Source organism: Dacryopinax primogenitus (assembly GCF_000292625.1).
Source record: "Dacryopinax primogenitus strain DJM-731 SS1 chromosome Unknown DACRYscaffold_20, whole genome shotgun sequence".
NCBI classification, from domain to species: Eukaryota; Fungi; Basidiomycota; class Dacrymycetes; order Dacrymycetales; family Dacrymycetaceae; genus Dacryopinax; species Dacryopinax primogenitus.
In genome coordinates, this window is record NW_024467217.1 from 490,581 (window position 1) to 512,806 (window position 22,226).

A 22,226-nucleotide genomic window follows, 5' to 3' on the forward strand; every position below is an offset into this window, starting at 1 on the left:
CTCCGAGGTCGGATTAACAGAAGCTAGAAGAAGCAATGAGGAAATTGATGGAAGACAAGAGTCTGGGAAGCTGATTCTCAGAGGTGTGAGACGCTTCTTCAGATGTTGCCAAGAACAAAGGCCAGAAGCACTCTCTGCTACCCGAATCATCCAACAGCTTCTGTTTGAAGACGGATCGGATTCCCTTCCCTTCCATCTCTGCTTCTAACGTACATGACGCGCTATCTACTATCTACAGGCATCGCCCACCAAGCTTGGACGACTACGTACATACATCGGCCAACCCCGCGTTGCTGTATGTAGGGTGAGGATATACGATTGATGAGGAACGAAAAGGATACGAGAGAGAGAGAGAGCGGAGAGGATGTGTGGTATGTACCTCATGTGGGTAATAGGATAGTAAGACAGTACCGCGAGGGGAATCAGGAAGCACGCGGAAAGAACAAGGAATGACGTGCACATAGCAGAACATATGTTAAGAAGAAACGAATGCAGACTAGAGGCCCAATAAGAAAAAGAGAACGAGAACAGAACGAATGTGATAGCCAAGATAGCAGAATGTGGGGAAAGGAAAGGCTGACGAAGCCGAGACTGTCGGTATTTTGGAGCTGGATCGAGTGGATCCTGCTGTACAGTATCAAAGGATCACGGGTCGAGTGACTCGGGGAGCATATCGATCTTCTTTTTCAGTTCCTGGAGCCAATCATGATCCGCAATATTGAAGATATTGTTGCACTGATGGTATCCGATCCTGTCAAAGCTTCGACGAACCTGCTCGACATCAAAGCTCTTCGTCACGAAGCTCAGGCCGAAGATGGTATCGCTGACTGGGCGACGGCAGACTTCTTCCAGGGCGAGACGGAGCCAGTTGGACGCCCATGCGATCTTACACTGTTCGCATGGGCTGGGGGGAGCACGCTCGGTCAGGATAGCAGTGATCTGTGCTGCCCGGGTGTCGCGGAACTGGAGCAGGCGGAGGAAGGAGATTGCCGAAAGGCCGAAGACGGACTCTTCTGCTGTCTGCTCGAGGTCGGACCGGAGCGTGAAGCTCGAGGATAGTCGGGCGAGTTCAGGCAGGTCGTACCGACACGCAAGTGCATACACGCGCACAGGATCGAGTTGTATGAAATGGGCTTCGCGTAGGATACCGGCCAGGTGCTGGAGCGCGGCGTCCATCTCGAACTTGTGTGCTGCTTCCAGCACAGGCTCGATCTGCGCAAAAGTGCGGAATTTTGGCTTGGGAACGGGGTAGATGAGTTGCAGCAGAAGTTTGAGTGTTCGACCACGCTCGGTGCAGTCCACGATGGGCACTGCGCTTTCCGGGTCAGCGGGGTCTACATCTGGCTGGGACTGGGGGAGGGAGAAGAGGTGCTTCCAGAACATGGACGCTTCTATGAGTATGCGTCTGTACACCCGGATGTCCTGCGAGTCGATAGAGCGCAGTATGCAGTCCCCTTCGGAGAAGATATTTTCCAGCTGGGGGGTGGAGGGGATCGGGGTGATGGGGGCGATAGTAGACACGGTACTCTGAACGGACTTGCGGGAGTAGGCTATACGCGCGTCAGTTTGTGTGTAATTGAATGATGAGCTACTCACATGGCGATTGTCGCCGCATACTGTGCGCCGCGGCTTGCTTCAGGTCCTTTAACCTCTGGCTCAGTACGAAGTAGTTGTCGCACTCCGGACAGTTGCTCTTGCCCGTCTCCTGGTTAATGAACTCTTCGCTGAAGATGACGTCCGTCGCAGGGTGCTTCTTGACCTCGTCCACCGCACGGACATAGTACCGCATGCTCCAGCTGTCCCCAGGCATGCTCTGGCATGTCTTGCATAAGCTCGACTTCCACCCCTTGAGCGCCTCCAGAATATCACTCTTCCTCCTCACATGGCGCCCCATAAGCTTGACGAGGTCGGTCGCGCTGATGTTTCCCACTTCCTTCTCGCTGGCCCGCGCTAGATCCAGCCTCCCCGTCGCTTCAGCGGCGATCTCCGCCTCCGCTGTGAACCTCCAACGCGTTGCAGCAGCGTAGATGCGGATCGGGAACTGAGTAAGCATTTCCGGCGTAACTAGCATCTTGCGCAGGATCTGCATCACGTGCCCCACTTGGTACACGACCGCAAGCTGGAGCACCGCAAGGAACGCGTCGAAGTCGGAGCCGACTTCGGGTCTGCAGTCAGGATAGATGTACTGCAATAGCATATCAATCGTCCGTCCCTCGGCATCAATATGGATCAGGGGAATCTCAGCCGTAAGCTCGCTCAGGCTGCTCGCGAACACGGGTGATGCCCGTTTGAGCATGATCGCGTGCGCGTACAAGTCCGCTCCCTCTCTGCTCCTGAGTATGACGTCCGCGTCTTCCGCTGCGGTACCGAAGAGCGGGGGAGGTAGCGGAAATTCCTCAGCGACGACATCCAGTCTGCTGCCTGGTCGCGTGGTCGCTACACTTGAAGCGTCGTTTACGGGGTTGTAGGGCACAGCAGGGAAGGAGGAGTAAGTGGGGGAGGAGAGTGCCAGCCCATGGACCTGCAAGTCTTCCAGGGATGCCATTGGCGGGAGACCGGAGAGAGCGAGCGTCCAGTGTTGGTGCGGGAGTGCCGCAGGCCGGTGAGAGGGAGAGGCGTTGAGGATGCGCAGATTGGCGGCTTTGCCCCTGGAGATCGGGGAGGGGTCAAGGGACGAGAGGAGAAGAGCGGAGGCGAGGAGGGGCACGAAGAGCGGAGCAGGAACGACAGTGGAGATGGTGGTGGAAGAGTGACAAGAGAGGGGAGATGAGCGACGTATCTGACCAGATCCCCGGGGCACTTACCTTGCTTCCTCTCTCTCTTGACCTCGTCGACCCCCATCCCTTTGGGCGGAAAATTCACCAGATTTGCGTCTTCTGCTTCTTAACTTCTTTTTCTATCCGAATCAGAAGACCCCTCTTATTATTTCCTTTCATACACCCAATTCATCCAGTTCCCACACTCTTCTGTTCCCTGTCCGCATCTCCCCGTCCACATCTTGCGTACTCCCCATTCCAGTTGTGGCTTCTGAGCAGGTGGCAGTGTCCGTCTCCAGACAACAGACCTCTGAAATACCCTTGGACCCGTAATCAAGCCCGTCTCAATATCATTCCACCCGCTCATCCCTAATCCAATAGCGTCATGCCACCACACTGCCGATCTGGACCGCGCGCGTCAATATATCAGACGTTGTAAGAGGATGACAGCATCAACACAAGGTTGGCACGAAAAGAGCGCGGACACCGGGCCTTCTGTGGCTGAGTCGTTTGAGGCCCTTGCCAACGCCTGCTCCCGTTTACACAACGCGCTCCACGCGCCCGATCTTACTGCTGGACCACTAGGTCAATTTTGTTATTGAGATTGTCACAACAATATTGTTGTGATAATACACCCCAAATTCTCGCGGGTCTGTGGCTCTAGGCCACAAAGTTGCGCTAGTCTGACTTGGGAAACTAGTGGCGCCATCGCACGAACGAGGATCTGTGGTTCTAATTGCCGACAACTTCGACCCTTAGGCATCCGGGGATTGAGTCATCACCTGTTCAAGACGACATTTTGACTGTCTGTCTGTCAACATCCGACGTATTTGCCATCATTCCTGGCCAGTGGCAGCTACCAGGCACCATCTATCGGTTGTTATGCCGCCTACTGTTGGGAATCAAGGCACAGGGCCAGGTACGTCCCTTTCATCGTCATCCTGCGGACCACGCTAACCCTTTTCGTCCATTGTTCCTTCCTGTCATCTCCGTGTACCTGCCTTCTATCGACCCCCGTCTCCCTTGGATCGGATAGGCAGCACTCTCGACCGCACATCCGACGGCGGCCTCCTGCTCACCTCTTCTCAACACTTCGCCTCCCTTTGCTTGCAAGACCAACGACGGCATCTCCCCATCTACAGGCACCGAACCCCCCTGCTGTACGCACTCGAAGCGCATGGCGTGCTCATTGTCGTCGGTCAGACAGGATGCGGGAAGACGACGCAGCTTCCGCAGTATCTGTTCGAGACGGGCTGGGCGGGTGACAGCAAGGTCATCGCATGCACTCAGCCTAGACGGGTCGCAGCGACGAGTGTTGCGATGAGGGTAGCAGAGGAAGTAGGATGCGTACTGGGGGAGGAGGTCGGGTACACGATCCGATTCGAAGATATGAGCGACCCGGAGAAAACACGTATCAAGTATGTGACAGATGGGATGCTCTTTCGCGAGTGTATGCGTGATCCGTTGCTCAGCAAGTACTCGGTGATCATGGTGCGCCGGCCCCCACTCTCGACACGCAACGCACTAGTTGACACCGAAATAGATCGACGAGGCGCATGAGCGGAGTGCATATACTGATCTATTATTAGGTGTATTGAAGAAGTATGAGTTCGTTTCTGTTTCAAGTGCTAATGGTGACCCCGATCTTGTAGGATCCGCCGCAAACGCCCCTCACTGCGGCTCATCATCTCCTCCGCAACTCTTGATGCACAATATTTCTATGACTACTTCACCTCCATGCCCGGAGACACCCCATCTACTACCGCTCAACCAGACGAAGCAGTCATCATCTCGCTGGAAGGCAGGATGTATCCCGTCGAAGTCGGCTACCTGCGCGAACCAGTGAGCGACTATGTGAGAGAAGCAGCAGAGACAGTCAAGCGTGTGCATGTGAGGGAGGGAGCCGGCGACGTTCTCGTTTTCTTGACCGGGCGGGAGGAGATCGACAGGTGCTTGGATATGATCGGCGAGTGGATCCCTACGTGCGCCCTTTCTTCTATGGCCTGACATACCATGCTCACACGCTCTCCAGAATGCCGGATAGCGCACTCCGCTTGACTCCGCTTCCGCTACACGCCGGCCTTCCTTTCGAAGAGCAACAACGCATATTCGACTCCCCCCTTCCCGGTACGCGCAAAGTCATTATCAGTACCAACATCGCCGAAGCTAGTGTGACGATTGACGGGATCCGGTTCGTCGTCGACAGCGGGTTCGTCAAGCTGCGGTCGTATGATGCACGTTCGGGCATCTCGAGGCTCGTCACAACCCCAGTGAGCAGGGCAAGCGCCCTTCAACGAGCGGGAAGGGCGGGGAGGACAAGCAAGGGCGTGTGTTATCGCTTGTATACAGAGGAGGCGTACAACGGTTTAAGGAAGACTACCCCGCCTGAGCTGGTGAGGACGGACTTAGCTCTGCCGGTTCTTCAGCTCAAGAGTCTGGGTATCGACAACCTCAACAAGTACGTCTCTTCAATCGCAACTTCTCTCCATCCTTGAGTGGCACGAGAGTGACGGCAGGTGAACTGAATGCTGACTCATATCGGCCGTAGATTCGAGTGGCCTACCCCTCCGCCAGCTGAGAATCTCGTGCGCGCACTCGAGTGGCTCGTCATGTGCGGGGCCATCGATAACGAGGGGCGAATGACTCAGGAAGGGGATCGAATGGGGGAGATCGCACTAGATCTGAGGATGGCGAAATGTGTGAGTTGTATTTCGAGAAAACGGCCTATCAGTCATGTGTGCTCATTTGAGACGTCACGGAACAGCTACTCGCCTCAGGAGAATTCAAGTGTGGAGAGGAAATGCTCACTATTGCTGCTGTCACTTCTGTCCAGGTAAGCATGACTCGTCCACTTACGCCTTGATCGTTGCTTGCTGTCATCCGGGAAAAGACCACTGATGATGTCTCATCATTATAATAGGATTTGTTCATCATTCCCGAGGGCCAGGCAGGCGCACTTGCCGAACTCGAAAGGAGAAAATTCACCGCGCAAGAAGGGGTGAGTTGCTTTCCCGGTTGACGCTGGCATGGTGTTCACTGATATTGGGATAGGATCATTTGACAATGTTGAACGGCACGTGTTTTCCCCGTACTCCTATCAGGCACTGCTCTGATCTTTATTTTCTCATTATTTTCTCACAGCATACAATGCCTTCATCAAACAGGGGCGGTCGTCTTCTTCTTTCTGTCGTGCTCATGCTCTTAACTTCCGTGCTCTCTCCCGAGCAATGTCGATCCGCGCCCAGCTCAAAAAGTACTTTTTACGCTGGAAGATCCCGCTCGTCTCATGCGAAGGGGACAGCGCGCGTCTCCGCAAATGTCTCATTGCGGGTTACTGGCGAAACGCTGCTCGCATCATGCCGGACGGCACATGGCGTGGGGTAAGACAGGACACAGTGCTGCAATGTCATCCCTCGTCGGTGCTGTTCACCCGCCGACCGCCAAGTGGCTGGGTCATTTACCACGAGGTGGAAGAGACGCGAACGACAAAGTACGTGACTCCGTCTTGCTTTCTTTCGGTTCTGTACTTAACGCGGTCCGTCTAGCATTCGTGTCCTGACAGAAATCGACCCTGACTGGTATGCTGGCGCCCTCACTACTTTGTTGTACAACTCACACTAACGTACCACCAGGCTACTCGAATATGGCTACACGCTTGTTGATAAGCGCCAGCGATGACACATGCCTCCCTACCCCGGATCTCCACCGAGGGCAAGTTGCTGAGTGACTCGATGACATGTCCCGTCTTTCGACCCAAATCCATGGAAACCCAACAATCTCAGCGCCTGAAGATTTCAAGTCTTTGTTCTGGATTCCCTCGGGATAGTCTGATGCTACCGGGTTTCAGCAAGGTTGGAGCGTGGACCCGAGGAAGCCGTCTGGATGCCTGATTCTGGGGAGATCATCTTGGGTATGCTTGGAATGATAAACGAGCTCTAGATCTGGGAGAAAGGTAACGAGCAATTTTATCTCAGCCGGAATTGCTGTCTTTTATTATCCTGCTTTGTGAAAGATTTTCCCATTTCGGAATTTGTGCAGCTCCGATGCTTCCAGTGGCGGTGCTTCGTGCAAACCCGAAGGCAGGGCGCAGCAACTGCGGTCATCCAACTCCTGTCCTGGTTTTGACTGCCGATCGCTCGGCGCTATGCGAACGAACAGAATTCCGAGTTCGATCTATTTGATATCCGGTGATCCCAGAACGGCTACCCTGGCAGTCCGCTTGACTCAATGTGCAAATGTGTGGAGCTTCAGGAGCTTCAACGATGTCGGGCTGTGGGGGTGCTAAGTCTCGACCTTCCGGCTCCATGGAACCCAGCACTGAGTTCTTCCGCAGCCACTATGGCATACCTGTCCCGCAATCCCGACATCTAAACTATTTTCTATAAAGCATACCTCGCGTGCAGCACATTTCATGCCTCTAACTCAGGCCTCCGCCTCCACTTTCCTATTTAGCTCTAAGGTCCTTCCGTCCTCTCTCCCTACTTTCCCGGTATCAGAGACATCTGCAAATGAAGTCAAGTCTCAGAAGAGCACTGAGTACGCAACAAATATAATCCTCTTGAGTATATATGTTGGGACTGACGAGTGACGCAGATGTCATCCTGTTTTGCTGCAGGTGTCGTTGCGATAGAGATCGACACATGCACATGCACACCTCCGCCCCCTCTTTCCAAAGATCGGCAGAGAGCAGTCCTACGAGGACGTTAGTGGACCCGGAGCATCTTCACGACGAGAAGAAAGTATGCTTCACATCTTATGAACCAAATCTATCGACGGCATTGGCGAGGGTGGAAAGTCTCCAAGACGAGCTGACAAGACTCAGCGCGAAGGTGGAGTCTATTGTCCCTCGTGTAGTCGCCCTCCCTCCGTCGAGACCTTCAACGCCCTCCCCAAGAAGAAACTACGCACGTCATATCCCTACGACTAGAAGCAGTCTGATGGAGATCATCAAGTCCAGTCGTACGTCAAAATTACCTTTCGACTAGCTTTGTCCCTAACTTCAGCACATTAGCATTGAACATTCTCCTCCTATTCATTCCGGTTGGATGGGCCCTATATTTCGCCAAACAATCCGGTGTTGTGATCTTTGTCAGTAAGCTCAAGCCACTGTGCTATACATGCCATAGACCAACCTGCTTGTGTGTAGCAACTTTCATATCCGTCATCCCTCTGGCTCAACTCATTGGGTATGGGACGGAAGAGCTCACGATGCGGGTTGGGTAAGACACTTCCCTGGGAAATCAAGCAGTGCATCTGACGATGCGATTAGGCCTACTGTGGGCGGTCTTTTGAATGCAACGCTCGGTAACACGGGTTCGTGTTCACCAAAGCACACCGAGCTTGAGCTGATGTCTTGCGCAGTCGAGCTTATCGTGTCCATAATCGCTTTGTCGCAATGCAAGTTGACCATTGTACAATCAAGCCGTGAGTGAGCAATACTGTGAACGCTGCACATTTGAACGTACTCCTATAGTCATGGGATCTATTCTGAGCAATCTGCTCCTGGTGCTCGGCATGTGCTTTTTTTGCGGCGGAACGAAGTTCGCCGACCAGGCGTTCAAGCAAATGCAGTCGCAATTACACAGCACGCTGTTGGTCCTCAGTGTCATCGCGGTACTCCTTCCTGGCGCATACCACTTTTCGGTCCAATGGCGAAACCAGGCTGACAACATATCCTCGGATGACGTGTCGGCTGCTGTTCAGGCATCGGCAATAATGAAAATGAGCCGTGGCGTACGTCTTCCGGTTCTATGTACTGAAAACTTCTCATCATGATCTAGGTGGCCATAATATTGCTGTTCATCTACGGATGCTACCTGTTTTTCACTCTCTACTCCCACGAGCCTTTCCTACAACTCCAGGACGATGAGCAGTCTACCCCTTATATCGGAGGAAAAACGAAGCACATACAATGGCCACGTCCACTTCACTGGCCACGGAAGCAGCAAGTTCCAAACTTAGGCTCGAATCAAGAGCAAGGCCAGGTGATGTCCAATGTTTCTCTTCGGGAAGAAGAGGAGGAGGAGCAGCCGAAGTTAACTCTTCCTGTCACGATAGGCTTACTGGTTATTGTCTCGGTGGTAAGCCGGTTAACTACTCATGAAATATGCAGTTTGATAAGTGATTCTCTAGCTTGTAGGCGTCACTTCAGAATTCCTGGTCGATTCGATCGACTCTGTGGTACAAACTGGTGCTCTCAGCGAGGAGTGGGTTGGTCTGATTCTGATCCCCATCATCGGCAACGCTGCCGAGCACGTATCAGCCGTGACTGTAGCTGTCAAGGACAAAGTTGACTTGGCGATAAACATCGCCGTGGGCTCGAGTATTCAAATCGCTGTCTTCGTGATTCCTTTCGTGACCGTTCTCGCGTGGATCATGGGAAAAAACTTGACTATGCTATTTGATCCGTTCGAGAGTCTCTCCTTGTTCTTGGCCGTCATGGTCGTGAGCTATACTGTCCAGGATGGAAGGAGTAACTGGCTCGAAGGGATGATTCTGATGTGCGTCTACGTAATACTGGCTCTTTGCTTCTTTTTCTATGTGAGTGTGCATATCTTCCAGTTTCCGGCTTGATCTAAAAACTGTCGCGCAGCCTGGTTATGATCCGACTACATATTTGGGTATTACCTGCACCTGATCCGGTTGTATCACCACTCATTTTGGCCAATGAGAGCCCTGCTCACTATATGACGTGTATCCATACATGCCTTGTGAACACGAGGTCCGCCCCTCAGTCTCGTTGTTTTCGTCAGTCTCCATTTCAAGTAGGCTTTCGAGGTTCATAGTTGTGTATGTTCTAATAGGTTGTGTACGTTAAATTAAACCAGTGGAGATATTACTTCGGCGGACGATTCGAGTCGTATTTCACCCATGAACACGCTGTAAAGTGAGACTTGTATTTATTGTAGCAAAAGAACGTGGTTACAATGCTTCCTTGTATGAGACCCTATCATCTATCTGGCTTTCGCAAATCCTACCTTTGGTCCATCAAAGTTATAAACGCTGTACCAGCTCTTCAAGAACTCATCCCCAATGATTGCCAACGGCTCTCCGTTAGTATCTTTCATATCCATAGCGATGACACCCCCGACACACATGCCCTGTTCCTCCGAGGGCCCAAGGTTGAAGTCGCGGAGATCGATTGTATATTCATTCGAAGAGCCGGCGAAAGTGAATGCCACAGTCGGGTTCGAGTTGCACGGGTACGCATACATACCCGTCCCTTGTTGAGAATCCTCGCGTGATCCGGGAATAGCCTTGTAAAGGGCAGCAGTAGCTGCGCTGGGAAGGTAGATGAGCGTCGTGCCCGTGTCTATGGCGGCCTTGAAGCTAGGTTGGACAGCCTTCCCGTTTACGACGGAGCCTGTGGATTGAACTTCCCAATATGTCTGGGTGGTAACAGGTGTATAGGTGATGCCGCCAGTATAGTGGGTCGAATCGGTGTTGCCGATGCTCAACACTGCACCTTGCTCTTGACGACTCAAGAAAAATGCGAATAGCGGTTCGTCCAGAACCTGAATACCTTCCAGATGAGCCGAACAATACATAATAAGTGACAGGTATACATACACCAGCGTTATAGAGCTGTTGCATGAATGGTGGTTGCTTGGTTTGTGCAATTTGAGGGAATGCTAACCCCAGAATCCCACTGGCGGGGTCGTTCAAAAATTGTGGAGACATAACATTGACGGCACCAAAATATCTGCACGTCTATCAGATATAGTTTTATACCTATGTGAACAAAGACTCACTGGGATTTTACCCGAAAGCCGGACAACATAGCGGTGTCGCTAGCGATGGTACCAACCACCTCTCCACTGCCATATGCAATCTGGAAGGGCTCGATCGTTTGTTCATAGCTACTGGACTTGGAAGAGTTGAATGCTGGTTTGAGAACGTCCGTCGTGCTGTCTACGCATAGAGTCGGTACCCACTGCAGGAAACTGATCACTATATGCGCATATACACGCGTGGGAATGCTTACAAGATCTGAGCTTCCGGTGTCGAAGTCCACCGTAACTTGCTGAAAAGGGGTGCCGAGGTTCAAGGTACCATAATACTCCAAATCAAGCCCGGACTGTATGTAATCGACCAGCGGAACTGATACTGAGGCTCGACGATTTACTGTGAGCGTGTTGGGCAGTACAGCAGCCTTGCTTGCTATGGCTGCAGTGTGTTGATACTTCGCCCTCACTAGCTGGGACTGAGAATGCGCCCAGTCATAATCAAAGATCCCATCAGCACGGAGATGGGAAAACGACCTGGGGGGACCGCGGAGTTGGAGTGGACGAGGTGTCCGGGAGAGAGGACCGGCTGAGGCTGGCTCAAGCAGGAGAATCAAGAGAGCGACGATAGAAGGAGTGAACATTGCTGTAGATGTAGGTGGTGAATGGGAAAAAGAATGTAAGCTGTGCTTCATCACTGCCCTCCATGATCGCGCTTATAAGTCATGAGCGCTGCATACAGAGACACCAAGCATGCCGATCGACTGTCAAAGTTTGACCTAGTGTCTCGCGTCTTGAGCTCTTGAACGCAGCTTAAGGTCATTGCAAGACGGCAAGCAAGTTCATCAAATCGCCATCAGATACGATTCATAGTAAAGCATTTTTTGTATATTTAGAGGCATTTACTTCGAATTGACCACGAAAGTATCTCGCTTCGATGTATGAGTGATGATAAAGTTGAACGAGTGAAGGACTCAACCTTCGAACATTCCCTGAAAAGGCTCAATTTTGATCCCGAAGCGCCCACCCAATCGTTCGTCAACTCATACGACCATGGCCACTACTGCAGAAGGACAGCTACCCCCTCTTTCCGGCCTCTTAGCTTCATCTTCACGACGTACAGCCGCCATATTCGCTTCATCTTTTGCCCCGTCACTATCCGATGAGCTGAGGTGAGCGGTGAATGTTTCTAGTGCGAGGATTTGAGGGCTGAGGGTCGCGTAGCTCACGCGCCAAGTTGGCTGTCAAGATTTCAAATGAGTACGAGGCGGTGAGGGAACTTCCAATAGGGATGCGAGAACAGCAGGGGCCGCATGCACCCAAGCAGCGAAAAGCCATCGAAGGCCGTGAGTGGTATGCTCAGGGAGAAAATGCACGGGGGACTGACGGCTCTTTTGTAGCGCCACCAGAGACAACCAGGCTCATCGAGGCTGCTGCAGGGACGACAGCACCTCAGGCTGCGTTAACCCTGGCCCCTACTTCAGTGCGTGCTGGGTTATCAGAGTTGTGAGAGGCCTACTGAGTGACATCCCTTAGAACCAAACACCTCTCCACCGTGCACTCTCCCTTCGGAAACAGCAGCGCGAAGTCAAGCCAGATTACCATCCACAATGGCGTCTCTCACGGGTCATATCTGGACATCTTGGTTGGGTACGAAGTGTTGCTGTCGAGCCGGGGAACAAGTGGTTTGCGACCGGCGCAGGTGATAGGGTGATCAAGATCTGGGACCTGGCAAGCGGGGAACTCAAGATCTCCCTCACCGGCCACATCTCCACCGTGCGTGGTTTGGCAGTCTCGCCTAGACATCCGTATCTGTTCTCCTGTGGAGAGGACAAGATGGTCAAGTGCTGGGATTTAGAGGCGAATAAGGTTATTAGGCACTATCATGGACATTTATCAGGTATATATGCACTTGCGTGAGTCTCTTCTTATTTATCTGTCTCGAATTCACCCTAACCTCTATCTCAGCCTTCATCCAACACTAGACTTACTGGTCACCAGTGGTCGTGATGCATCTGCGCGAGTATGGGATATGCGCACAAAAGCTCAAATCCACGTTCTGGCTGGGCATAGCGCCACTGTCGGGGCACTTCTAACTGCACCTGTCGATCCTCAAGTCATTACTGGCTCGATGGATTCAACAATTCGGTGAGTGGCCCTTCTCGGCTCTGTCTTGTATGTTGACTTATGCAATGCACAGGCTATGGGATATTACAGCTGGTAAAACAATGATGACGCTGACACACCACAAAAAGTCAGTGCGCGCTCTCGCGTTATCCCCCTCCGAGTTCTCGTTCGTTTCCGGCTCTGCTGGTGGCAACAACATCAAAAAGTTCAAACTTCCGGGAGGCGAACTAGTGTACACCTGTAAGGGACACGAAGCCATCATCAACTGCATGTCTGTGAACGGGGACGGTGTGCAGTTCTCCGGCGGGGATAACGGCAGTTTGACCTTCTGGGATTACAAGACCGGTCTGCCATTCCAGCATATGGACGACATTCCGCAACCAGGAAGTCTGGATGCTGAGGCAGGTGTATTCTGCTCGACGTTTGACATGACAGGGACGAGGTTAATCACCGGTGGTGCGGACAAGACAATTAAAGTACGTATCCATATCTCTGATGGCAGCGTTAGCCTGACTGGTTTTGTGTAGATCTACGCTGAACGGACTGAATGAGGCACGTAATACTTTGCTCCGTGTTTTAATTGTAGCCTAGACAGCGTGTACGATAATGCATGGTGATCAACTACATTCTGTTTACAACCATGAGATAAATGCAAGTAGAAAAGCGGCTGTACTGTATGTATCAAAGGTGACACTCCGGCGCAGCCGAAGCAGCAGGAGACCATCAGTGCCACAAGGGCCTGTCATCGCATCGGCCATCCATCTTCTCCTCCATCCCTACCTCAACGCCCTCTCTTCGTCTTTCCCTTCGACCTCTTTCATTTGATAATCTGCGCAACAGTCATGTCTGTGTCGAGGAATCCTTTTGCACAACCCGGCACACAATATGTACATCCCGAGGTCCAGGCAGCGGCATACCAATACCCAGACATCTCCGGTGGATCATATGGTTCACAGAACGGGTATCAGCAACAGCAATTTTCTGGTCAGCAGCAGCAATATCCGCAATCGGCAGGCTCCGTCTCGGGCATGTATGGTCAGCAACAACCTCAGTACCAACAACAGCCGCAACAGCAACAGCAGTGGAGCTACGGTTCGGGCTCCGGCGTAGGGATGGGCGGCATGCCAAGCAGTCAGCAGGGACTGCCTTCCCAAAACAGCAATATCTACGGCCAGCAGTACTCCATGCCCTCCCAGTCGTATGGTGCCGGTGGGGGCGTGGACATGGGTGGGATGGGAACGCAAATGGGTTACACGGGGTACCAGAACGGCGGATATGGGTACGGTCCTTCTGCTGCTGGCACTGCTGCTGGCGGTGGACGTGTGCCTAATCCTGCCGTGTCTGCTTTCGATCCGCTCTCCCAGCAGCCTCAGCAGCCAACCCAGCAGCAGCAGCAAGCATATCAGCAACCCCGGCCCCAGCAGGAACAGGTGAAGATGCAGCCTGGATTGATGCCTACTATCTCGAACTACGGAGCTCCGGACTCAAAGTACAACGAACACCCCCGGCAGCTAGTGATTCGCACGAAACGGGAACTCGAGGCGTGGAACGAGGGTGCATGGAACAAGCTCATCGAATGTGTGGAGGCACTCAGGGAAGCGTGGCAAGCCAGAAAGGCGTACTTGGATCAGTTGCCGAAGCAGTGGCCAGGGATAAATATCGATGTCCCTGCAAAGATGAAAGAAGCGAGTGACCATATTGGCAAGTGATTTCTTGTTTATCCTGTTGATATTCCTTGCTGACTACCACTTAGAGGATATCACTGCCGTCCGCTGGCAGCTCGCTGAGATCAAGAACAGCTACAGGCACTCCCACGACTCTGCCTCCCGTAACAGGGTCAAGGAGCAACTCAATGCTGGCTTGAGCCGGCTGCCTGACTGGCCCGAGCGCACAGATGAGCTGCGTAATTCTCTTCCCGAGCTGCTGGCTCGGCAGCGCATACCGCCAAATGCTCTCAGCCCGCCGCCGCCTCAGTCTCCCCTCGGCCTGCCCCAGATTCAGCAGCCGCAGTACTCCCCACAGCAGTATGCTGCTGTTCAGCCGCCAATGCAGACGCAGCAGGCTCAGGGACCGCAGATGTGGACGCCCCAGGGGCAGCTGACGGTGCAACAATATCAGCAGATGAACATGCAACAGCAGCAGCAGCAGCAACAACAACACATGATGGGACAGTACAGTGTTCAGGCTGCCCCGAGTGGCATGCAGTATGGCTGGCGATGAGTATATGACTGCTGGTTTGATCACTTCCAGACTGTGGATAGCGAATCTCCCGCTCCATTCTCTGTTTTCTCCGCTTCACACGGCAAATCTGTTGTTGTACAAGATACCTTCACATGCCTTTTCAAGACGGTATCATAACGTGTTGTAACGAATATACCAAGTGCTTTCCTTTGCTCTGCCACCCCATGTATGATGCGGTCGCTGGGGATGAGTGCTCTAACCGAACTTCGGCCCGATGAACATCCGAGGCCCTGTCCCTATCAGCTCCGCTTAGCTGCTCTCTGATCACAACCACCATTTCGAAGTAGCAGTAAACCACTCACTACTCATCTTTCGCTGCTTATACGCTCCCTATAATCTTATGCATATCCTCGACGGCTAGCATGGATATCTCTGATCTGCTGTGCGACCCCACTCCTCCGACGAGCAGGAGGTCCTCAATGGCCGAGGTGCGTACGCACTGCTGTCCTAGTGATGTCTCCTCAGCCTTTACAGATCATCCCCCGCCCCACTCAGCCACGCATACCATCTTCCGTGCATTCACCAATTCCGGATCTGCGATCAGAGAGGGACAATCTCCTTGCCGATGCGATCGAGTTAGCAGACACGCTCACCACGATGCTGGAGCATATTGAGCCACGGCGATCGATCATCAGCCCCTCAGGCGGGGAACTCAAGGCCGGCACTTCGCTGCACACAACACGCACTCTGGAATCGAAGCTGCATCAGCGAATACAGTGGATCAACGAACGAAGGAACGAAGCGTTGTCCGCTTTCTCTCGCCTCCCAGACGATGTGGTGCGGTACATCTTCAGCATACCGTCGGCAGAGGGCTGGACCAAATGGGGACAGTTCTCGGTGCTCGTCTCTCATGTGTGTCGAAGGTGGAGAGTTATAGCACTCGATACACCATGCATGTGGGCTTCTGTGCGGTATTCGAGCAGGCTCACCGACCCATTCGCATCCATCTACAACGAATCGTATACTGGCCACTCCGTGATAGGTGCAGCATCAAACCGTGATGTCACTCACCCATTCTGGGACCAGAGAGGGCATGACGCTACATTACATAAGGATGCGACCTTCCTGGGACGATCGAAGTCAGCGAGGTTGGATGTCGAGTTGCATATATTCGAATACCCGGATTTGGAAGCCGGCACCGTGGAGAACTATCTACGCCGGCACGGGAACCGATCGGGAGACGTCACTCTCAGCGTAGCCAAATATTCCACCGGATCGTTGAAGAAAGTTATGACAAGGCTTGCGGAGGATGGTGCATCGCTGGAGCTACGAAAGCTTCGAATATCATCTCGCCCGTTGCTTTCTCAAATCTTCGAAACGAGCATTACGGACCTTTTCTTTTACTCTCTCCCAAGACTACACGAAGTCCACCTGTCGAACATGCCTCTCCCCGCAACATTCGATCCGAACTACAAGCTGCTTGCATCATGCAAGAAGCTCACTCTGCATGCATCACAAGAATCTGGTTTTGATTCCGATAAAATGCTTGTTATGCTCTCTGGTTGTCCAGACCTGATAGAGTTCCGCCTCGTTCTAGACAGGCCGATTATCGATTCATCCCAAGCAGCGCCTGCTCGAGAGCGATTCGTCCTACCGAAGCTCAGATTCTACAGCGCCTGTACAGCCAGATGGGGCGCAGACATCGCCTTTTCTTTCCTTCGTACCCCCCTCCTAACACACCTCGCAGTTCAGCGGGACACCATCAACACGAACGTTGAGCGAGAAGACTACGTTGGATACTTGAAGCAATTCATCAGAGCATCTTCGGCCGCACTGGAGTATCTCTCGGTCAAAGGCCTAGAACCAGCCTCTTTCGAAGAAATCCTGAAGGACGTACCATCGATCAAATATTTGTCATTTAACAAACGCATGTCGCTCTGGGAACCAACAAACAGTTACCAAACACTGTTTCGCGTCTTACTCGAGTCTGTCGTGAAGGTCGTTCCCGGAGAGAAGCCAACCTGCATCTGTCCAAATTTGGAAGCAATTTCGTGCGATTTGCTTGCCGTGCCGTCGTTGGTGAAAACAATGTCCGAGTTTGCCCGCGTCCGAGCGGCAGCAGCGGTTGCGGGGAAGCCTGGCATTTCACCAATCCGAAGGATCGAGCTCGGAGACTGGCCACCGTCAGGCATGCCTGCTACTCCGGCACAGGCATATATCAATGAAGACGAATTGGCTCGTCATGTCGAAGAACTGACGATAGGAAAGCACCGATACGACAAGGCGAGCAGGATGTGGCTTCTCGGCGCATGCCCGTTCAAGAATTTCCTGCCTTTCGGACAGCCCGCGTTGGAAGAATCGCCTATTGGGCTGCGCAGGTATACCTGAACGACCACGCCAAAGCTCGGCTCACGCCTGTTTAGGTCGGATGAGTTGTCTATGTTTGAGTTACCTCCATTCCTGCCACCTACGCCCGTAGATGAAGAAGAAGAGGAGGAGGAGGAGGAAGACACAGAGGAAGAAGACATTCCCCCAGAGAAGCGGACCTCGTCGTGGTGGGCGTGGTACTGGATCTGTATTTTGTTGCTTATCTCCACTTTATTATCACTCGATACCACCGGAAGACGCTTGCTCTTGTAGATTACACATGCATTCAATTGAAATCCAAAACAAATGGTAACTGATAGCGCAAGGTAGCAAGTAGAGGAGGATATATACATGAAGCGTGACAAGTGACCGGAAATGACCATAGTGAACCACAATACCCATAAATAATGAGACAACAAATGCAATGACAGGTAAACAAATCGGCCTCCTACATGGTATTCAAATTGAAGGTGCTGAGCTGATCTATGTAGCTTGCTGCATCAGGGACAGGGAGCTGTTCTTCCGGTCCATGCGCAAACCATCCATCCATTGGTTCGTCCGCCGGCCAGGTCCAACCAGGCAACAACATGTTGGATGCCCAGTTCGCGTTGTTCAAGGCTCGCATAGAAGCAAGATAATCGTCGTCGTTCTCCATATCATCGAGATTAAACAGGCTGCCACCATACGTGGATGGAGGTACTTCGGTCTCGTCGCCTACAGTGCTGACAGCGCCAGAGACCGAGCCCTCGACGTACAAGGTAGGAGGGGTTGGCAGGGCAGCTTGTGCCGGTAACTGCTGCGGAATTGGCGCAGGCATCTGGACCTCTGTGGTAACCGCGACGGCGGGCGCAAGCACTGGAGCAGGGATCCCCGAGTTTTGCGGTGCAGAACCATTGATTCGTGGCATCGGTTCCTTCGACACGTTCTCTGGCTCGGGAGGTACTTGGGTTGGGGCCGGTTCTTCCAGAGTATGCCGCTTCTCCAGAAGCGTCTGAAGGAAGCGAGCATACAAGCGAGGGGTGTGCATATTATCGATCGCGACGCTGTTGAACACCTCGACGACGGAGGTGATCATACTGACGATATGTGCCTGTTGGGTGTCCGCAAGCAGCGGCAAGAATTCGGGGCGAAGCAACTGTCCTCGCTCGTGAGTCCACATTCCTGAGGAAGAACTGATATTCTCACCTTCAGCAGGAAAGCAGAAGCAAACGCCACGAAAAGGAAGTGGCCATCGGGTGCGAAACTGAAGTATTCAGTCTTCGACAGTCGGGTAACCACGATCCGAACGACCTCGGTCGCAGCACCGTAGGCATTCTTGAAGAAATTGGACAGTGCTTTAGGGTCAAGCTTTTTCTCGAAGGCTTGTTGGAAGCCAAAGGACCACAGAACAAGACGGGAATACTGGAACAAGCTGAGGAAGAATGAGTATTTTTGCTTTTCCAAGGCAGGAACACCTACAAAGGAAGGAGCTCGACACGATAGCGACATGCCGGATCTCTTTTATTCGACTCGACGGCGAAGCGCGCTTCGGTATCCTTCTTATACTTCTGCAGCTCTTCTTCAAACTTGGTCGTAACGCCAAGCCAGTCAATGTTCTTGTTCAACCCCGTAGGAGCGTTCGGATCCGAGTACACAGCCTCAAGGAAACGCGCCATTATCCTGAGCAGACTCGTGTATGCGCACAGATGTATATCGTACGGGTGATTATACTTTGAGCGTTTGTAGAAGTTAGCCGAATGACGGATGATGTAGTCTTCACGGATGGCGGTGGGCCGGCCGAGCTGGGTGGCGGCGGATCGATCGAGGTTGAAGCAGATCTGCCAGGTACGGTAGCGGTTCAGGATCTCGCGTTCCGTCACTTCATCCGGTGCTTTGGTCGTTACTGGCACATGCAGATTCAGATCCGTCGCCATGCGGATAGCGAGACCGAGGTAGAGCCAGCTGCGATCTTCCTCCCACCGCTTGGCAGGAAGGGAGTACACACTCATAAGGATATACGCTTGGCAGATCTCAAGGCTCTTCCATCGGTTGATGAGTGAGGTAGCTGCCGACGTCCGGGCAAGGTGCATTGCGATCTGGTACAGCTCGGGTCGGTCTCGGTAGTAGCGGGAGGCGATGGCGCAGACAACGGTGAAGAGGAAGGGACAACGACCGTATACATGTGCTGGGGTATGGATTGCAGGATCGAAGATAGCCAGCACGGGGTTCAGGCGGTCGTAGAATCTATAATTGAATATGAGCATACATCTTACATCCGATAGACAGGACACTCACATGCTGAACAGCTTCCTGACCTCATCCGGGCTGACGATCCCTCGTTCGGTGATCTCGGGCGGTGTCTGCCACTCGATGATCCTTCGGCGAAGACCGGCATTAACCGTTGGACCAGGCGCAAAGAACTTCTGGTTGGCGAAACCGACCGCCTCTTCCTCATCAGGCGCGTCGCCGCCGCCATCGCTGGCCGAGCTCTCCGCGCCCTTGCCCTTCCCGTCGCGGTCCTTGTTGACGCGCATGCTGCTGTCTGCCAAGAGACCGAATGGCGTGTCAGGCATGGGGATCAACTCGGCCGGTGACCGGCCACGCTTTATCCCTGCACCGTCCAGTTCACCAGACTCGTCCGCCTCGCCGTCCGAGTCGGCTTCACCCTCACTCAGCAGCTGCGCACGGATGCTTTGTGGCTGGCTCTTTGCCGACGCGGGGGAGAGGTGGTCCGCCCCGCCCGATCCGTTGGCGGAAGTTGCTGCAGTCGCATCTGCCACCCATGCCTGGATGTCAGATGGGGATCGCTGCGTCGGCGGCAGCTTGCTCGCGTTGTACGCCCCGGTAACACTAGCGCCTTGTAGCGCGATATTGGACGTGGCGTGAAAGGGCACCGTCGTCCAAGGGTTGTTCAGTTGCTTTAGGAGATATTGGATCGTCTTGTCTTTCTCCTGTAGCTTTTTGTTCAGCACGTCACGCCAACTATATGCGCTGTCAGCCGCGCATATATGTGCATATCCAAGCAGGAAACCCACTTAGACTTGACACGCGGCTTCCTTCCAAGAAACTCGCACTCCTGGTTCCTATGCAAGCAGCGTTCGCACTTTGCCTGCCCCTCCTCTCGCACGCATTTCATCTTTCGGAACATCAACAAGTTATCGTACAAATTAAGCGCATATACCCACCTTAAGCCGCTTGCAGTGAGAGCACGCCTGAGGCGTCTTCTTCTGCTCTTTCTCCTTCTGCTGCGCCCCGTTCACCGGCCCTGCAGCATCACTATCCTCGTCGTCGTCGTCCGCGTCACCTTCTTGTTTCAGCACGATCTTTCGCTTCTTGCTTGCCGGGTTTGATGCTGGGGAACTACTCGGGGCGGTTGCCACGCTGGCGCGGGCGGTATATGGATTTTGCAACCGACAAGAGGATTCGGGGGAGGCGCCGTTACCTGTGAGGGAGAGTGAAGAGCTGGGGGTGGATTGCTGGGGTGCAAGCTGTACAGCTGAGGGCCGAGCCGGCGCAGGAGGAGGCGCATATTGGTTATCACCCGACATGTACTCGTCGTTCCACGGTGATGGGGAGATGCTGGCATACGGTTGCTGAGCATTCAGACCACTAGGGAATGGTGGCTCCGGTTGATGTGGTGCGTGCTGCGGAGGGTACTGCACGTGCATCAGACGAAGGCTGATGGATAAGTGGGATGGCTCACATCCGGGAAACCGTTGGGCTGAGGGTAGTACATGTCCTGTTGCTCCGGGATCGCCTGTGAGAGATCTGCAAACCCATGATCATGATGTTGCTGGTGGAAGGCATTTCCATTCTGATGCTGCAGCTGCGGATACGGTGGCAAGCCAGTGTTATCAAAGCTGAAGCTCGAGTAGATAGCGCTTGGATGAATGTTGCCCCCTAGATTGTTGGTGTCTAGACCATCCATGTTCGGGTACGTATGCGTACTCGCAGCGCTGATGTACTGCTGTCTCCGGCCCAATTCTTCAAACGCCGCATTCGAAACATCGGTCATGTACTGCGATACGTTGCCCGTTTGGAAGGGTGCTGGCTGGGGTGGGACGGAGCCGATCATGCCAGACGGAAGGGGAAGTGCGAGTGGGTCGTAATGCGATGTGGAGGAAGTAGAAGAGAGAGCGCCTGGGGAGAGGGCGGAATTGGTGGTGGACACGGCTGGGGTTTGGGCGTTTCCTGGGCCTCGGTGTTGACCGGATAGGAGGAATTCGTAGGAATTCTGGCTGGCGGGTAATGTCGGCCCTGTAGAGGAGGCACTGGGTGAAGTACTGGTCGGGTGGGAATATGTAAGGACGGAAGACGTATCTTGCTGGGCTGGGTATGTGTGCAGGTGGTGCTGTGGATTAGGATGGTGACTAGGATGATGATGCTGGTGACCGTGGATATTTGGGTGCGGGTTGTGAATGTGGTGGTGGGCGGAAGGAGGAAGGCGCCGTTCATCTGCCATGCTTTGCTTCCTGTCTCTGGTAAGCAAGGGCTGTGGGGGAGGGATGGAAAGACAGCGTGGGGGAGGGAGGGAAGTGACGCACTGAGGTGCCTACGGGGATTGTTGAATCGCCGGTTCAGTATGCGGCCGTGTATGCGTATATGGAAGAGCCTGGGTTTGCGTCACGCTGAAGTAAGCCCTATACTTGATCGCCTATAATACCCCTTTTCGCTTGTCTGCACGTGTTTGTGGCTAGAAGAATGAAAACTACTTTGGTCGTCGTCGTCGATGCTGGGAGGGGAAAGAGGAGAGACAGTTTACCGGCCAAGCTGGAAGGGGACGATATATTTAAAGCAGGCCCGTTCAGTGGGTGGGTGGGTGAGCCCGCCCCCCCGCCAGTCACCTCACTGTTGGCAGAATGGGCCTTTTGGTGCCTCGCCTTTCTCGACTGTGCCGTGTGTTGTCAGCAACCCACTCTCTTACACAATCCGGGCCCAGCTCAAAGCATTCCTTCTCACAGGGCTCCACCGAATTGAACAGAGCACTCAAATATCTTACCACGCACACAGGGGCCCCGGACACTCCGAGCGCATTTAGGGAAGCGAATAAGGTCTCTCTCCTCTTCCTATTGGCTCACTGCTTCCATCGGCC

General features: G+C 53.3%; 8 protein-coding genes across 8 annotated transcripts; 5 read left to right on the forward strand and 3 right to left on the reverse strand.

Moving 5' to 3' along the window:
- Window positions 1-332: 332 nt before the first annotated feature.
- DACRYDRAFT_83945 (uncharacterized protein) lies at window positions 333-2,440 on the reverse strand. The gene is made up of 2 exons (XM_040776653.1): window positions 1,597-2,440; window positions 333-1,550 (listed from the first exon to the last, which is right to left on the reverse strand). The coding sequence occupies exons 1-2, from the start codon at window positions 2,294-2,296 to the stop codon at window positions 646-648; spliced, it is 1,605 nt and encodes a 534-aa protein (XP_040625102.1). The 5' UTR covers window positions 2,297-2,440; the 3' UTR covers window positions 333-645.
- Window positions 2,441-3,638: 1,198 nt separating this feature from the next.
- Window positions 3,639-6,434, forward strand: DACRYDRAFT_18265 (pre-mRNA splicing factor; the record flags this gene model as incomplete). The annotated part of the gene is made up of 10 exons (XM_040771349.1): window positions 3,639-3,675; window positions 3,931-4,174; window positions 4,409-4,738; window positions 4,789-5,214; window positions 5,305-5,455; window positions 5,521-5,589; window positions 5,677-5,754; window positions 5,921-6,246; window positions 6,302-6,334; window positions 6,389-6,434. 10 exons carry the CDS (start codon window positions 3,639-3,641, stop codon window positions 6,432-6,434), a joined length of 1,740 nt encoding a protein of 579 aa, XP_040625103.1.
- A 598-nt stretch (window positions 6,435-7,032) lies between these two features.
- On the forward strand, window positions 7,033-9,604 carry DACRYDRAFT_24690 (calcium/proton exchanger). Its single transcript, XM_040773793.1, has 10 exons — window positions 7,033-7,292; window positions 7,350-7,715; window positions 7,768-7,848; window positions 7,903-7,975; window positions 8,026-8,069; window positions 8,118-8,180; window positions 8,230-8,489; window positions 8,537-8,836; window positions 8,889-9,296; window positions 9,349-9,604. Exons 2-10 carry the CDS (start codon window positions 7,397-7,399, stop codon window positions 9,391-9,393), a joined length of 1,593 nt encoding a protein of 530 aa, XP_040625104.1. The 5' UTR covers window positions 7,033-7,292; window positions 7,350-7,396; the 3' UTR covers window positions 9,394-9,604.
- A 29-nt stretch (window positions 9,605-9,633) lies between these two features.
- DACRYDRAFT_118929 (aspartic protease) lies at window positions 9,634-11,124 on the reverse strand (the record flags this gene model as incomplete). The annotated part of the gene is made up of 4 exons (XM_040770693.1): window positions 9,634-10,270; window positions 10,326-10,458; window positions 10,508-10,689; window positions 10,741-11,124. The coding sequence occupies 4 exons, from the start codon at window positions 11,122-11,124 to the stop codon at window positions 9,710-9,712; spliced, it is 1,260 nt and encodes a 419-aa protein (XP_040625105.1). The 3' UTR covers window positions 9,634-9,709.
- Window positions 11,125-11,533: 409 nt separating this feature from the next.
- On the forward strand, window positions 11,534-13,158 carry DACRYDRAFT_118930 (pre-mRNA-splicing factor PRP46; the record flags this gene model as incomplete). Its single annotated transcript, XM_040770694.1, has 7 exons — window positions 11,534-11,652; window positions 11,705-11,826; window positions 11,881-11,963; window positions 12,017-12,396; window positions 12,449-12,628; window positions 12,681-13,083; window positions 13,135-13,158. The coding sequence occupies 7 exons, from the start codon at window positions 11,534-11,536 to the stop codon at window positions 13,156-13,158; spliced, it is 1,311 nt and encodes a 436-aa protein (XP_040625106.1).
- A 291-nt stretch (window positions 13,159-13,449) lies between these two features.
- Window positions 13,450-14,943, forward strand: DACRYDRAFT_118931 (uncharacterized protein; the record flags this gene model as incomplete). The annotated part of the gene is made up of 2 exons (XM_040770695.1): window positions 13,450-14,296; window positions 14,361-14,943. 2 exons carry the CDS (start codon window positions 13,450-13,452, stop codon window positions 14,825-14,827), a joined length of 1,314 nt encoding a protein of 437 aa, XP_040625107.1. The 3' UTR covers window positions 14,828-14,943.
- Window positions 14,944-16,228: 1,285 nt separating this feature from the next.
- DACRYDRAFT_24691 (uncharacterized protein) lies at window positions 16,229-17,407 on the forward strand (the record flags this gene model as incomplete). The annotated part of the gene is made up of 2 exons (XM_040773794.1): window positions 16,229-16,466; window positions 16,488-17,407. 2 exons carry the CDS (start codon window positions 16,229-16,231, stop codon window positions 17,174-17,176), a joined length of 927 nt encoding a protein of 308 aa, XP_040625108.1. The 3' UTR covers window positions 17,177-17,407.
- An 86-nt stretch (window positions 17,408-17,493) lies between these two features.
- Window positions 17,494-21,486, reverse strand: DACRYDRAFT_71277 (uncharacterized protein). Its single transcript, XM_040775939.1, has 7 exons — window positions 20,838-21,486; window positions 20,320-20,790; window positions 20,170-20,270; window positions 19,430-20,116; window positions 18,614-19,378; window positions 18,341-18,566; window positions 17,494-18,290 (listed from the first exon to the last, which is right to left on the reverse strand). Exons 1-7 carry the CDS (start codon window positions 21,207-21,209, stop codon window positions 17,604-17,606), a joined length of 3,309 nt encoding a protein of 1,102 aa, XP_040625109.1. The 5' UTR covers window positions 21,210-21,486; the 3' UTR covers window positions 17,494-17,603.
- Window positions 21,487-22,226: the final 740 nt, after the last annotated feature.

Coding starts and splice junctions, on each gene's coding strand:
- DACRYDRAFT_83945 (XM_040776653.1), bottom strand. CDS start 2,296: ATGCTCAAACGGGCATCACCCGTGTTCGCGAGCAGCCTGAGCGAGCTT. Junction 1,551..1,596: donor TATGCGGCGACAATCGCCAT/GTGAGTAGCTCA, acceptor ACGCGCGTATAG/CCTACTCCCGCAAGTCCGTT.
- DACRYDRAFT_24690 (XM_040773793.1), top strand. CDS start 7,397: ATGCACATGCACACCTCCGCCCCCTCTTTCCAAAGATCGGCAGAGAGC. Junction 8,070..8,117: donor TGCAACGCTCGGTAACACGG/GTTCGTGTTCAC, acceptor TGTCTTGCGCAG/TCGAGCTTATCGTGTCCATA. Junction 8,181..8,229: donor GACCATTGTACAATCAAGCC/GTGAGTGAGCAA, acceptor GTACTCCTATAG/TCATGGGATCTATTCTGAGC.
- DACRYDRAFT_71277 (XM_040775939.1), bottom strand. CDS start 21,209: ATGATCGGCTCCGTCCCACCCCAGCCAGCACCCTTCCAAACGGGCAAC. Junction 20,271..20,319: donor CTCACTGCAAGCGGCTTAAG/GTGGGTATATGC, acceptor ATGTTCCGAAAG/ATGAAATGCGTGCGAGAGGA. Junction 18,291..18,340: donor CTTCTGCTTTCCTGCTGAAG/GTGAGAATATCA, acceptor GAGCGAGGACAG/TTGCTTCGCCCCGAATTCTT.